At 33.5% G+C, this 15,674-nt stretch overlaps 1 protein-coding gene across 1 annotated transcript; it reads left to right on the top strand.

Annotated features, from left to right (window-relative positions):
- Positions 1 to 9,780: 9,780 nt before the first annotated feature.
- On the top strand, positions 9,781 to 15,271 carry LOC104898178 (serine/threonine-protein kinase STY13). The gene is made up of 6 exons (XM_010685218.4): positions 9,781 to 10,636; positions 11,625 to 11,757; positions 11,996 to 12,191; positions 12,825 to 12,949; positions 13,706 to 13,864; positions 14,709 to 15,271. The coding sequence occupies exons 1-6, from the start codon at positions 10,476 to 10,478 to the stop codon at positions 15,012 to 15,014; spliced, it is 1,080 nt and encodes a 359-aa protein (XP_010683520.1). The 5' UTR covers positions 9,781 to 10,475; the 3' UTR covers positions 15,015 to 15,271.
- Positions 15,272 to 15,674: the final 403 nt, after the last annotated feature.

Here is a 15,674-nt window from a genome sequence, read left to right as displayed (position 1 = left end):
GGATATGTTGCTAACTTTTTTGGTTGAAGATTGTAATTGATTTCTTGAATTGATTGTATCAATCTAGTTTGTTATTAATGGTATTGCATATTCCATTTTTGACCTACTCATATGGCAAGTTTCATTGCTTCTCATTTTCTAATTTTTTATAAAAAGAAAAATATTATTTTAAATTATTAGAGGGTATTTTAGTCACTTCAAAAGAGGACACCACACCTCCTCCCTTGGCTTATATAATAGAGATTACGTAAAACATTCTAAAATTTTCCAATATATAAGAAAATAGTTCAAGTAAAAAGCGATAGAGTTTTATGCTAGATGTGTCAAATAGATCGATGGGGTCATGTCAGGTAAATCTAACTTCTTGCGGATAATTATTAGTGGTCTTTTTGAGAACGAATCCAGTGAAATTTTGCCGACTTCATCTCGACTTGAGATTGAGCATAACCACATTAGTTTCAAGAGACAACAAAGTAGCCGACTTATTAGCTAAGAGTTGTATTAATGAGCACGATTCGAGGGATCAGGCATTTTCCCTTCTCCTCTAATTACTGTCAAAACTTGTTGTATACGGATTGTAATAGACTTCTTATCATGACTATTTAGATCATATACTACTATTACCCTTGTTCACACAAACAAAAAACATTTGTTTAAGAAGACTAGGTAAAGCACGTGTGTTTGAGTCAAGTTTATTTCATGTAGTTGATAAAATGGACGAATATAATTAAGTATTTTGATGTATGGTTTGTATAAGTCTTTTATTTCATTTTTAAAGTAAGATGAAGGCTCATTTAGAAACGAAAATGAGGAAAATCTTTTATGAAAAGAGCTTGAAGATATTTAACACCTAGTTTTTTTTATTGTTTAATTTATTTTATTTTTTGAAAATTAGTTCTAAGTAGATTGACCTTTAATTTTTTTAATCGGAAAGTCATGCTAGTCTCATGTGAGTATTTTTTTATGGTGAGGAGAATTCCTACGAAGGATGGAAATTGGAACATCCGCTTTTTTTTTGGGTACCCAAATATATATTGAAGGAGTAAAGGAGATCCTATCTTGTTAAGGATGAAAATAGATCCCAAGTTCTTCTGAAATCGAGAGATGCTCTAATCACATGATTATCTCTCACTCTCAAATACTTGACTTCTTACTTTATAGTCATTATCCAGTCATCAAGCTATAACTTATGTTTGTGTTTAGTGAATTTGATTGTTATATTTGATGCCATAATAGAACTAGACGGTTAAGAATTAAGGTTGACCTAGCTAGTTGGTTGGAGGTCTCCTCCACCCTTGTGAATCGTGACAAGCGTTTAATTCTTGTCCTTTTATAAAATGGAATCCCTAAGATCTTAATTTCTCTCTATTTATGCAAGAGATATTTACTTACTATTGAGAAAAATAGAAGTTAGTTGTGTATTTTTACCGTTTGCGTATAGAAACCGTAGATTAAAACGCATAGGCTCAAAATCGTTGACAAATTGTACTTGGCACTTGTCAAAAGTCAGAACACAAAACATATATTGACCAATTTTGAGTTTTGTTGCTATGTAGATATTAGGTAGACTAACATATCAATATAATTTCCCCATTACCCTATTCAGTATGTGCTTATTAAGATTTCAACTGCTTAAACTTGGCTTTCACCTGAAAAAGTCGTTGCGTATATATAGTAGATGTCAATATGGCATCTAGAAGTACTACATAGATTGATATCTCATTTCCTTTCACAATTGGTATTGAAATAATTCTAAAACCATGCAAAATAGCCATACAAGATTAAAACTTGATTAACTATAGATATATATAAGGACATTGATACATTTAGCCAACGGATAAATACACACTAATATAGACAATAAATTAATAATTGAAATTGATAAATTAATTTTGACTTATTATTGATTTTTATTTTTAATGGGTAGATTAAATACTTTAATTTATAGGCAGTTTTTCCGAACTATAGACTATAGTAGCTAGATGTGCAATACGCCAAACACACTGCTGTTGCGATGGGATCGATCATTAATATCTATAATCTTTCATATACTCTTAAAAAAATGAAGTAGAAGACATATATATATATATATATATATATATATATATATATATATATATATATATATCCTTTATCATTTATAAGGTTTTTGGATATTAGAGTAAATAAATTGAAATTGGTATCAAAACTTTCCCATTGCACTATCTTATCTTACTTCTTTTGTCGATGGAATTAGGAGAAGATTTGGATAAAAAAAAAAGGTATGTATATATGTCTTTTGTCTTTTTTTTTTGCCTCATATTCTTTAATTTTCGTAAGATCACGAGGCTTGAATATTTAAAATTGCTACCTGTTTTTCGTCACTTTTTGTATGCTTAATAAACCTTTCTAATATGTCTTTGAATATTTATTTCATTTGTTCTCTTTGAAAAGGTAAGCGAAGAAATTAGGAGACGTACTTTTTCATGATTATTATTAAGACGTTTTTCTCTTCTTTCTTTTTTTATTAACATGTGTGTCAAAAGTTAATTGCACAAACAATTGAGAAAAATGGAGCAAATAACCACATATGTCTTTCACTATAGACTATTTATTATTACATGTATACATTAAGGAGAATTGCCCTACTAGTTGACACCTTTGTTTGGTCAGCCTTACCAAACTTAGTGGCCTGGTTTAGAACCCTAGAGGGTGAAGGGGGAAGTGTATAGAAACGGTACCATCTAAGGAATATCTAGTGGGTTTTGATTTCATCACTTTACTTTCCCTTTGGTAAGTAGTAATAAATATTATTTGTGACGATAAATTTACGAGTAACTTTATGAAGAAAGTCTCATCTCATTATACATAGTGTTTGTTCATTTTTAGAATTTGATTTCCTTGTCAGTTTTCATTATCCTAAATGTTGGGAAAACAATCACAATGTGTTAACACGTAGCAGGTGGAAGAGAACAAGGAAAGAGAAGAAAAGAACATGAAGACCGAGCACAGCAGCAGGCGACTCATCGCGAGTCGTGATACATGTCGCGAGTCGCGACGAGGGTCGCGGGGTGCGACGTAGGAATCCTGCTGCGTGCACAGGAAGGAAATCTTTCGTATCTATCTTGTTTTCTTTGTTTATCTTTTACATATTTGTTAGCTTATCTTTTTCCTATTTACTAGAGGTGGATGTATTTAGGAAATAAGATAGAATTTTGGTAAGTAATACTTTAAGGAATTAGACTTGGAGATCAAGTTCTTCTCCTAAAAGGATTAGGGTTGTTTAGTATAAATAGGGGAGTCTTTTAGGCTAAACACACACAATTTTAAGAGGAACAATTGTGAGAGGGATTGTATGATTGTTGTGAGGTTGAATACAATTAATACAATATTATTTTGAGGGAGGAAATTCAAATTTCCTCATTAACTACTTGTCTATATTCTCTATACTTTCTTGTCATATACTTGCATTACAATTCTGTTTTTTGAGAGAGAGAGTCTTATAATTTTGTGAGCAACGATTCTAGTGACCCTTAGCCCACGCTTCCGTTACAACAATTGGTATCAAGAGCTTTTGGTTAGTTTCGTGCAATGGAAGATTTTAAGACTAAATACAAAGTAGATTTGTTTGATGGGAAAACGAATTATTCGTTGTGGCAAAGTACAATCAAGGATGTTCTTGTTCATCAAGGTCTTCACAAAACCTTGAAGGACAAGAAACCTGATGAGGTGGATAAAAAAAGTGGGAGGATATGCAACTTCGAGCTACTACACGATTCGATTTATCCCTTCGCCGGAAATCAAGTACAACGTTTTGGATGAAACAAATCCAAAAGAGTTGTGGGACAAATTGACGAAGATGTATGCGTCAAAGTCTTTGGCTAACAAGTTATCTTGAAGAAGGATCTTTACGCTCTTGAGATGGAGGATGGGACATCGCTACAAGATCATCTAAACAAGTTCAATGGCTTGATCACCCAATTGGCAAGTTTGGATGTGAAGATGAGGAGGAGGACAAGGCAATACTATTGTTGGCGTCTCTTCCCAAGAAGTATAACCCGGTAATTACAAGTTTGCTTGTTGGGAAGACTACTATTGCTTTGGACGATACTGTGGTGGCCCTAATCGAGGCGGAGAGGTTCATGAGTCAAGGAGGATCATCAAGCTATGAGGGAGCGGGGTTAGTAGCCGAAGGAAGCAAGAGGAAGGGCAAGAAGAAGGCAAACAACTTCAACATCAAGTGTTGGTACTGTGAGGAGGATGACACATTCAAAACGAAGTGTTCTAAGTACAAAGAAGATTTGAGAGCTTTGAAGAATGTGAGGAGTGGTGAGGTTTCTATTGCTATTAATGAGGCAGATATGTGTTCATGTGGAAGAATCAAAAGGTCATAAGGAGGAATGGATCTTAGATTCGGGATGTTCTCAACACATTGTTCTAGGAAAGAGTGGTTTAGTTCCTATGAGCATGTTGATGGTTACTGTCTCTTTGCCTAGTGGAGAGGAGGTGAGATTGAGGGGGTCGGTGTTGTGGAGATCAAGCTCCAAAACGATCAAGTTGCAACTTTAGCCGAGGTTAGACATGTCCCAAGGCTGCAGAGGAATTAATTTCTTTAGGGAGGTTGGATAAGTTGGGGTATGAGGTTCATATGCGCAGTGGACTTCTAATGGTGACCAATGAGGAGATGGTGATCATGCATGGTAAGAGGAATAAACAAAATCTTTTCGTGATGGAGTATGGAGGATTTTGGCTCAAGGGGAGACGTGTAACACATTGAGCTTGGAGGGGAGAATTGTTGGGAAAACAATCACAATGTGTTAACACCGTAGCAGGTGGAAGAGAACAAGGAAAGAGAAGAAAAGAACATGAAGACCGAGCACAGCAGCAGGCGACTCATCGCGAGTCGTGATACATGTCGCGAGTCGCGACGAGGGTCGCGGGGTGCGACGTAGGAATCCTGCTGCGTGCACAGGAAGGAAATCTTTCGTATCTATCTTGTTTTCCTTGTTTATCTTTTACATATTTGTTAGCTTATCTTTTTCCTATTTACTAGAGGTGGATGTATTTAGGAAATAAGATAGAATTTTGGTAAGTAATACTTTAAGGAATTAGACTTGGAGATCAAGTTCTTCTCCTAAAAGGATTAGGGTTGTTTAGTATAAATAGGGGAGTCTTTTAGGCTAAACACACACAATTTTAAGAGGAACAATTGTGAGAGGGATTGTATGATTGTTGTGAGGTTGAATACAATTAATACAATATTATTTTGAGGGGAGGAAATTCAAATTTCCTCATTAACTACTTGTCTATATTCTCTATAATTTCTTGTCATACTTTGCATTACAATTCTGTTTTTTGAGAGAGAGAGTCTTATAATTTTGTGAGCAACGATTCTAGTGACCCTTAGCCCACGCTTCCGTTACAACACTAAAAGAACGGTATTGAGTGATAATAAAATTTCATGAAGAATGTACTTATTTGGCAATAAGTTAACATCGCATTACTATGAGCATAAATCCATACAAAATAACATAAAAATTCATTACGAAAAACAGCATTTATTGTTGGATACCAAATGCGTTGAGATTATGGTATAAGAAGCCACAACAATAAGTGATGTATTGTAGACATAATTTAGTCTCTAGTTATAGATACTAAGCCCATAATTTTGTTGCTGATTAATCTAATTGACTTTTACTTATGGATTTAATAAATCTGATGAGACTTGTATGAGGAAATCATTTCTTATAACATTTTATGTGGATTTGAAAATTATTAAACTTGCTATTTGAATATACAACTTGTAGACTCAATCGTATGTAAAGATTAATTACTAGATATTTGTACTTTTTTTTTTCAATCCAAGGCCTCGTTTGGTTCACATGGGAAGTAATTTCCCATGGGAATTTATATTTTATGGGAAATTCTTTCCCCTATTAATTTTCTAGGAATTAGACAAAATTGTTTGGTTGACACCATAGGAAATTGCATTTCCTAGGAAATTACTCACCAAGGGGGGTTTGGTGAGTGATTTTCCGTGTTTCATGGAAAATTCTACTTTCCTTGGAATTTGTATTTCCTATGCTTCTCTCATTTCCCTCCAACCAAACACAACACCCATAATGTATTTCCTAGAAATTTGTATTTTCAAGGAAAATAGCTTCCAACCAAACAACACCTAATAATCAATGCGCATAGTTTTTGTCACATGTATGATGTCTAAGAGCTAAGGTTAGGTTTCATAATTTAGAAATTAAAAACTACAATAAGTTGGAAAAAATACACCCTCTTAATAAATTAGTAGTCATAATACTCCTCTTAAAAAAAAAAAGTCACAATACTCATATAGGCACTAGGCAGTCAACGGTTCACTAATCACTAGTATACATATACTAATCCATAATCAGTTCAAACTTCGGAGCATTAGAGTATTCGTGGTGCTAAAGTATGGGATGATACTATATTCTACTACATACCACTTTGTTCCACGATTATCATTTATATGTTTTTGGTACCCACTATATACGCAAAATTTCTTTATATTATCCAACAAATGATGTATGGCCTATCTCACCAAGAGAATCTGAGAACGATTAACTCTCTCTTCAACCATTAAAAGATATGAAATAGAAATTATGGGGTTTTTTTTTAATATATATATGGAGTACATCTTGTTTTGTTAAATTCTACACTATTATTTACATGTTTTTTCTACATAATACCCTTCAATTTTTTAAGTTTTCTATATGGACTATGATGCTCCTTCGTTGAGTCAAAATTAAATTGATTGTTAGTTTCTCTATTTCCCAACATTTAGTGGGAAAGTTCCCACCAAAATTTGACCTAGCTACAACAACCTATAAGTTCATTGTTGGCTTGCTGTTTCAACTCATCAAATCTGAAATCTTCTCCCTCTCTCCTTTCATTGATGAGGTCTGAGTTGGCTCTACTCGACTCAAAATTTTAACGAGTATGAGTGGAACATGATTCTGCTTGACTCGTTCAGCTTGTGAGTAACTCGATAATTTTTCTTATATGTGCAAATAGAGACATGGAGGAACCTTGAATATATTTTTTCCCTAATGTTTTGTAATTATTTTTATAACTGTAATGTTTTTCCTTAAAATCAATCTAAAACTAATTTTACATTATCTTATCTTAACGAGCTACCAAGCATTCGAGTCGAGCTCGAGGTATTTGAGTCGAGCTGCAAAAAATAATTAACGAGCACGATTCGAGCAATGGTTTGACGAGCTTAACGAGTTTTGGAGTCCAGTCGAGAAGGGTTTGCGAGTTTTAGAGTCCAAATGAGCAGGGTTTGCGAGTTTATGAGTCGAGTCGAGCAGGGTTTGGGAGTTTATGAGTCGAGTCAAGGAGGGCCCTGTTCGCGATCGATTTGCTCGATTGGGCCACCCCTAATATCATGGTACTATGTAGAAGAAAAAAGTGTGAGGGATACAGTTTAAAATTTTAAAAAACACAGAGAGGTACTTCATAAACACCCAACATGATTATCCTAACTTGTGAAGCAAGTCGAATTGAGCCCGAGTTTGAGTTTGCTCGATATGTAACAACTTTATTTAAAGTTCGGTCGAGTCTCAAACTTTTTTGTTTATTAAGTTTACAAGTTTAACTCATCTAAAACTTAAGTAGTTTGAAAATTATATATGTTTTTAGTCATAACATTTTTGTCATTGAGTTTTAGCTAGCTAGTTCTCTTGAGTTTTCCAGCTACCTTAGAGCATATCTTAGTATCAGTTTCTCAATTCGATTATCTAAACTTTATCATAACAAAATATAGGCAAAATTGGTATAAGAAGCAGCAACTATGACTTGGGTGCAAGAGCACCATCGATTTTGACAAATAGCCAAAGCATCACCAATTATTAGCTTGGGAGCAGCGCATATCATTAATGACATTGATTGGTGGCCAAATATTTTGCTGGAACCGAGGAAAATTCATCATTTTAGTTTGGAAAAGTAGCCTTCACCAACTATGACTTGTGTGCAATGAGAAACACCACATTTTACTTGATTCATTGCAACTTAATGTATGTAAGTAAGCAACTCTAAATACAAATTTCCTCCAAAGAGAGGATGAAATAGGTCACTAGAAGTATATGATTACTTAGGCAAACGTATTTTATAGCTTATATTTGTCTTATGAGTTGGATAATGACATTTTCTTAGTTGCGCTCTATATAAGCTAAGGCTCAAAACTCTTATTTGACTAATTGAATTTTAGTTGTATATATTTTCTCTCATTAAAAAAGGGCTTAGGTGTATAAAATAGCTAAAAAAAAGATGAAAATTAACAAGAAAATTCAAAAAACGAAAATCTACTCATAATTCTAACCTTATATGATGATTTGAGTAGGTCAAATACAGACGTGAACCCTTTAGTTAGCTAAGCATTGAAGAGTAATAAAAAAAAGAAGGCAAAAATAGTAAATAAATTCAATAAAATCTAATCATTTAAACAAATTTAAGAAATTTTGGGAAATCATTTAGCAATGTACTTCTAGAAGGCAGAAGCCGCGATTATTCTAAGATTATCTATTTTAAGATTATTAATGGATAATAGTCATAATATAAATTTTGTGATTATTCTTGTGAAATCTTTGAGAACAAAAATGAAAATGATAAAATACCTATCAATGGATCCACACATGCTAAGCTTTGTAGGACATGACCGTACTTTGCATTGATTGAATACCTAAAGTCCAAAATGCCATTGAGCCGCAGCTTAAGCCGAGATGCTAAGGCTTTCATCAGCCCTCAGATTATTTCTTTTTCCATATGAAGATCCTAACTTTATAAGATAGTGATAAATTAGGCCATATCTAGTTCAACTTAAATTAATACTCTTAAATAGTGTTTTTCTTATCAAAAGTAAAATAAATAAGTAGCCCTTCAGTTGAAAATAAGAAATTATAATTCTTTAAAAATTCTTCTTTTTCAAGTTCTAGCCATTGGAGTTGCTGAATTGGTAACGCAAAATGAGTTTACCTTGTACTTATTTGAAATGGAAATGAAAAAGTTAAAAGGAATTGAATGATCTCGAGCCTAGACAGGTAGATCCTAACGAGTATATCATCTTTTATCACATTTTTCCCCTCAATTCCCCCAACCACTATGTTGTGCAGTAACTGACTACAATTATACGAACAAATTTATAATCTTTTATCACTCTTAATCAGTTATTAATACTCATATACGACACTCTGCGTCAAAAAATATGATTGTTCGAAAACAAAGTCTTCTTCATTTCTTGGCTATTCCGTATGCTACTTAATAAAAAATATTGAGAACTCAAACAAATTTACAACTAACATTTTTATGCTATCAATTTGATCCATAATCAATTAACAATCATATACTTCCTCCGTTTTTTATTAGATGTTACACTTTTCAAATCACGGACTCCTAGGTAAATTTTGGAGAGGAGAGAGATATAGAGAATGAAAAACAAAAGGGTCCCATGTAAACATTTGATAGGAGAGAGATAGAAAGAAATTATTACCCAAAATAAAAGTGTAACATCTAATTTAATACTTTTTAAAATAGAAAGTGTAACATCTAAAAGAAAACGGAGGAAGTAATATGATTAGCCCAACCAAGCCGAGCCGAGCCGAGCCATATAGTAAGCTCATTAAGCTCCAAAAACATCTAGATTTCCTTTTTATAAAACAAAGAATCACTACATATGCTCTCCACGTGTGCACGTCTCATTCGCCTCATGTATTTTCATATCTCCTTTTTTCTTCTCTCTTAAATGTTAAAATCAATTTAAAAAATCAAATTAAAATTTTTACCTCTCACAAAACCCACTGACCGGAACAAATACCTCCGAATATCTTCACCGGAACTTCCATTCTTCTTAAGAGAGAGGAAAGAAATACTCCACAAAAATCAAATTCACCCCAAATTTTAATTTTTCCTACAAAATTAGTCTTAAGTTTAACTCCATTTTTCTTCGTTGAATTTAGCAAAAAGAAGACTTTTTTTTTCTAAAAAAAAATTATTTTAAAGATTTAAGCTTTGCTTTATTTCCACTATAATCCACTAAATTTTATCCCCTTCTTTTTTAATTGCTTCAAGTTTAAGTTTTTCTGTTCCTTTTTCCCACCCTTTTTCTCCCACAATTTTGCTTCCATTGACGGATTTTTTTGAAGCTTTTAAAGCTCAAATTTCAATCAAGAATTCCAAGAAAAAAAGACAAAGTTCATTTTTTTGTTGTTTCCCAAAAATTTTCTGCAAAAAGGGTAGGTATTAATTTTTGATTTATTCTCTGTTTGTATTATTCAGAAGACTTGACTATTCAGAGGAGAGAGAAAGCTAAGATTTTTATCGGGTTGATAAACCCCAGATGCTTCTTTTGAGGCAACATTAAGATAAAAATTGATGGGTTATATTTATTTTCCAAAAAAAATTTGTGGGTGTTTGTTAAAAAATTGAAATGATGCATTCTGGAATTATTTGAGAAAGAAGAGAGTATGAGTTTTGGTGGTGAAGAAAATGGTGGAGGGTCTAACCCGGATTCTAGAAACGGGTCAATTACCGGGTCACTTGATGAGAGTCTTCTGGTTGACCCAAGATTGTTGTTTATTGGGTCTAAAGTTGGTGAAGGAGCTCATGGCAAGGTTTATGAAGGCAGGTTAGTGAAATTAAAAAGGAAATTTTAGTGTTAATTTTGATGATTTTGTTGTTGTTGTTAATTTTGATAATTTTTTGTTTTTGTTGATTATGATGACTTTGTTGTTGTTAATATTGATGATTTTGTTGTTGTTGTTAATTTTAGGGTTATGTTCCCACTTTTGTGATCATTCTATCAAAAGTGTTTTACTTGTTTGATATAGAATGTTGATGGGTTGTGTTTAGATTATGATAATTTTGTCAGGATTAGGATGCTTTAACTGTCTATAACTGTTTGAATTAATGTTTGGTGTTGGAAATAATTATTGGTTTAACTAGTGATTTTTGTTTATGCTTACTGGATTTTGCTTCTTCTCCTTTTTGTTTGGAAGGGGAAGTTTCTAGATGTAGGTAGAAAGATTATGACTGCTATAGGTATACTTTGGCCGATACAATTGTCTCTAATGGCCTTGAGAAAAAAGTAAAATTTTATTAAAAACCAGATGTCAGCTGCTTGGTGATGGTGAGTAGTGTTAACTAATTCGCTAAACCCCTTGCGAAATGTGTTGGAAAAAGGCGAATTTGTAACCGTGAATAGGTAATAAGGGGCTAAGTTAATGGGAACCTAGAATTGATAGTAAAGTTTGATCGAAAGTGCTTTACTTGAACTATTGATATCAATGGAGGCCAGGGAAAGACATTGTTTAGACATGATAGTGATGATGCATAATGCAGTGAGTTCTGAGGTCCATATTACTCAGTCAAAGATGCTTCTGAAGCTAAGAAAATTCATGATGCACTGAGTGAGTTCTCTGAGGTCCATAGTTGACTCCTCTAATGACATCTTAACGAGTTTTTGGAGATAAATCTCTAATGTGGTGCTTAGAAAGATTTTGTTACATAAGTCTGATTGCTTAGGATCTCCTGTAGCATCTGCCGATCTGATGTTGCTGTATTGATATACTATAATTTGTTGGCTAGACATTTATATTTCCTGTACCTAAATGCAGATATGGTGATAGCATTGTGGCTATCAAAGTTCTTAACCGTGGGAGTACTACTGAAGAAAGGGCGGTGCTTGAAAGCCGTTTTATACGAGAGGTTAACATGATGTGTAGAGTTAAACATGAGAACCTCGTCAAGGCAGGTCTTTTACATTAAATATTTGAATTGTTTCTGCCCTTTTTCAAGTTTTAATCACCTTATCTGCCATGGAATGGTTCCCTTCCAAAACTTAAAAAAAAAAAAAAAAAAACATGATTGTTTTTGTTACTTAATCCCCTCTATTTACTGTATTTGGTAATTGTTTTTCTGTAATATGGATATCCACTAAAAGCTACTATAATCTATTAAGCAGAAATTATATTATTTTTCTTTGCAGTTTATTGGAGCATGCAAAGACCCGTTAATGGTTATAGTTACAGAATTATTACCCGGGCTGTCATTGCGAAAGTATTTAAACCGTCTTCGTCCGAAGCAATTGGAGCTAAATGTGGTGTTGAGTTATGCTCTTGACATTGCTCGTGCAATGGATTGTCTGCATGCAAATGGAATTATACACAGAGATTTGAAGCCTGGTATCACAGGGCTACTTTTAGTCTATAGAACTTTATTTTACATACTGATTTATTAGAAAGTAAACCAGATTTCAAGTTATCAACTGCTGTCTGTATTTTCTTCAATTATTCTCTCTTAGCCTGATTGTTTGGTACAGCTTGAAATATAATGAGATAAAAGCGTTCAAATCAGCGTTTTTGTTTCAATTTCTTTGTCCTAATCCCGTTGTTAGCTGTATGATAATGGTTTGCTGCTTTTTTTATCATTCATTTGCTATTGCCACGTGCTGTTCTGATTATGTTACTCGGACTCTTCAAACCTTAAGTACCTGTAAGCTGTGTCAGATCATCGACTCTCCGGCATGGATATTGACATTTCGACACTTCATTTGGAGCCAAAACATAGAAATTTTACAATAAAATAGCCGAGGCAGACACTTAGACATGCACTCATGTCCGCTACTAGTACGAGAGTCCGAGTAACATAGGTTCTAACTTTACTATTGAATTTGAATTATATTTGATTGTACTGCGACAATTTCCTCTTCTTTCTTGATCTATTTGGTTCATAAGCTCCTATTATGGTATTAAACATGACAATTTTTGCTCATTGCTGCCACTCTATATCTATTGTCTATTGTATGTTGTTTGCAGATAATTTGCTGCTTACTGCTAATCAGGAGTCTGTGAAGCTAGCAGATTTTGGTCTTGCCAGAGAAGAAACTCTGACTGAGATGATGACTGCAGAAACTGGGACATATCGCTGGATGGCCCCTGAGGTCGGTTATTAATACTTTGTTGGATGATCATAATGCTGATTCTTTTAGGAAGATGGCTACATCATGTTCAGTCTATAATATTATACTGTTTAAGCCATTTGTGTTCTTCTAACCATATAATTCTACTTCATATTCGCCAAATAAGACGATTTTTCATTTGCAGAAGCATGAGTCACTGAATATTCACTTAAAAGATTGGTCCCTGCTGTTGGAGTGGCCTAGTTACTCAAAGGAGATTCTAGTAGTTTGATTGTATGTACTTTTAGTTCTTGTTGGTGATGGAGTTGAAAATCGAAATAATAGATTGTCAACTTATGAGGATTTTCATCATTTCTCTTGATTATCATGCTTGTTGTAAACTTCTTCTCCAAATTCAAGGACTCTTATTGGTGTATATATTATCTATCAAGTAAAGTGACAAGAGAAGAACTTTTTTTGTTTTACTGGTCTAGACTATAGATTATCTTTTTGTGACCATATCCTCTTGTAGGTACTTTTTCTCTTTTTTTTAGCGCCTTTACTTGATTTGATAAGTGAAAGATGCCATAGTACTTTGCTGGTTTAGTGTGATGGTCTTCTAGTCTCTGTACATTTTGTTATGTTATGTTAGTACCCTTCTCCTGGTACAAACAAAATTTTCAAAACTTCTTGTAGATAGTTTAGAGTATATATTTTCATGCTTTAAAATCTGGCCATAATAATTCAACGGTCTGCTGTTCTTTTGAAATCTAATGTGTCCTCTTTTTGTTTTTGCAGTTGTACAGCACAGTAACTTTGAGGCTAGGAGAAAAGAAGCATTACAACAACAAGGTAGATGTGTACAGTTTTGGAGTTGTCTTGTGGGAGTTATTGACTAATCGTATGCCTTTTGAAGGCATGTCCAATTTACAAGCTGCATATGCTGCAGCATTTAAGGTGCGTAGAACTACGATCTTTCTGCTGCTGCCAGTTGTGTTGTCACACAGGCAATTGGGTGCCTTTTTCTTTCAGTTTCCTTGTACCTTCTGTTTTTCTAGGTTGTGTTTGCTCTAGAGGAAAAAACATTGAACAGAATTTTACTTTATATGGAAAGTAGTGTATTGCAATGAATTCTAAACTCTAATTTTGTTAGAAAATAAGAGGGAATGGAAAAGGGAGATGAATGGAAGGAGAGGAAGACTAGAAGTGGAAGTTAAGGGGGTGAGGAGAAAACTGTTTCATTCCTTAACCAACAAAAATATTTTTCACTTTTAGGAAAACTCTATACAGTTTCATGCCTTTACAGCTTACACGGCGCAAGTAAAATGCGATTCCTAGTTTTCATGAAACAGGATTTTCCTTTCAATCAAACACAACATTAGGGTGTGTTCTATGCAACTGATTTGGACTAATCTGAACTAAACTTATTAGCGAACTATTGGAACTGACCTGTAGAACTTATGAAACAAATTAGTACTTATTCTTTGTGAAATAAGCCGAAATAAGTTGAACATAATACTACCTTATTATCAATTCTCAAATCCTTGTTCCTTAGTATTAGTGATCTCCTGTGTTCTATTAGCTTAGTTTTGAACTTGCCTGAATTAGTATATTGCAGATCAGTAAGAACCAAAAAGCTTTTGTCCTTTCGTTTTTAGCTTACAGAAGAGCATAAATATGCAATTTTAAGTGTTTAACCTGTTACATGAATCAGTGCTGAACCTATTAAGCTTTAAATAGCTCTCTTAACTTGTACTTTAAGCAAGTACTAATCATTTTCTTGGCAAAATATGAATTGCAGCAAGAAAGGCCAACTATTCCAGATGATATAGCCCCAGATCTTGCATTTATAATACAGTCATGTTGGGTTGAAGATCCTAATTTACGGCCAAGTTTCAGTCAGATTATTCGCATGCTGAATAAATATTTGTTTACTCTTGCACCACCAACGCCTCCTCCACAGCAGCAGCTGCCTGAATCCGATACCAATCAGGCTGCTTCAACAAGTAATGGTGCCATTACAGAATTCTCAGCACGCGCAAGGGGGAAATTCTCGTTCATTCGCCAACTTTTTGCTGCTACGAGGCGTCCGAGGAATTTGCAATGAATACCGGGTAAATTTTGAGCTGATTCAAGAGTAAAGAAAATGCATTCTTTAATAGATGCAATGGATATTTTTCTTTCCTCACCCCTCTTTTTTGTGTAATATCTTATGATTAGTTTGAAGGAATTGATGATTAGATCAGGTTGAGAATTGTTAAAAGAGATAGCAATGTTAGTGGGAAACATGTTTATGCTCAGAAATAAAAGAAAAATACACAAGTTGTCAATATTACACCAACCTTCACTTCATTGTACAGAAAATTTATAGTATATGGCTTGATGACTTTGTTGCTCACAAGAATTTACATAAGTTGTCAATAATATACCTAGTAATATACTAATATGTGATTTGAAATTTCAGCTGGCTTGTATTTAGAGGTACTTGTTTAGGTGCAGTAAAAAATTTTGAGCTAGATCAAATTGAAATTTTAAACTACTTTTGTAGGATTAGTAAATAGATAAATATATTATGCTATTTTGCCTCATCCTATATAATTAGTTATTTAGTATTCTCTTTGTTTCTTTTTGTTCTTACTATTTGGAAGCTTGGCACTTTTCATAAGTAACGGTAATATTTTTAATTCTTTTCAATATATAAGAAAAAAAAGTTATGTGAAATTTTATTTGATTTGTCTTAATTATTATTAAATATATTAAATTTTTA

Source organism: Beta vulgaris, chromosome 7 (genome assembly GCF_026745355.1).
Source record: "Beta vulgaris subsp. vulgaris cultivar EL10 chromosome 7, EL10.2, whole genome shotgun sequence".
Taxonomy (NCBI): Eukaryota; Viridiplantae; Streptophyta; class Magnoliopsida; order Caryophyllales; family Amaranthaceae; genus Beta; species Beta vulgaris.
Note: the sequence above shows the minus strand (reverse complement) of the source record. Positions and strands in the feature narration are given on the sequence as shown.

What these genes read in the sequence shown, in the direction of transcription:
- LOC104898178 (XM_010685218.4), top strand. Translation starts at nt 10,476, where the DNA reads ATGAGTTTTGGTGGTGAAGAAAATGGTGGAGGGTCTAACCCGGATTCT. An exon ending in GGCAAGGTTTATGAAGGCAG is followed by an intron (nt 10,637 to 11,624) that starts GTTAGTGAAATT and finishes ACCTAAATGCAG; the next exon opens with ATATGGTGATAGCATTGTGG. An exon ending in AACATGAGAACCTCGTCAAG is followed by an intron (nt 11,758 to 11,995) that starts GCAGGTCTTTTA and finishes TTTTCTTTGCAG; the next exon opens with TTTATTGGAGCATGCAAAGA.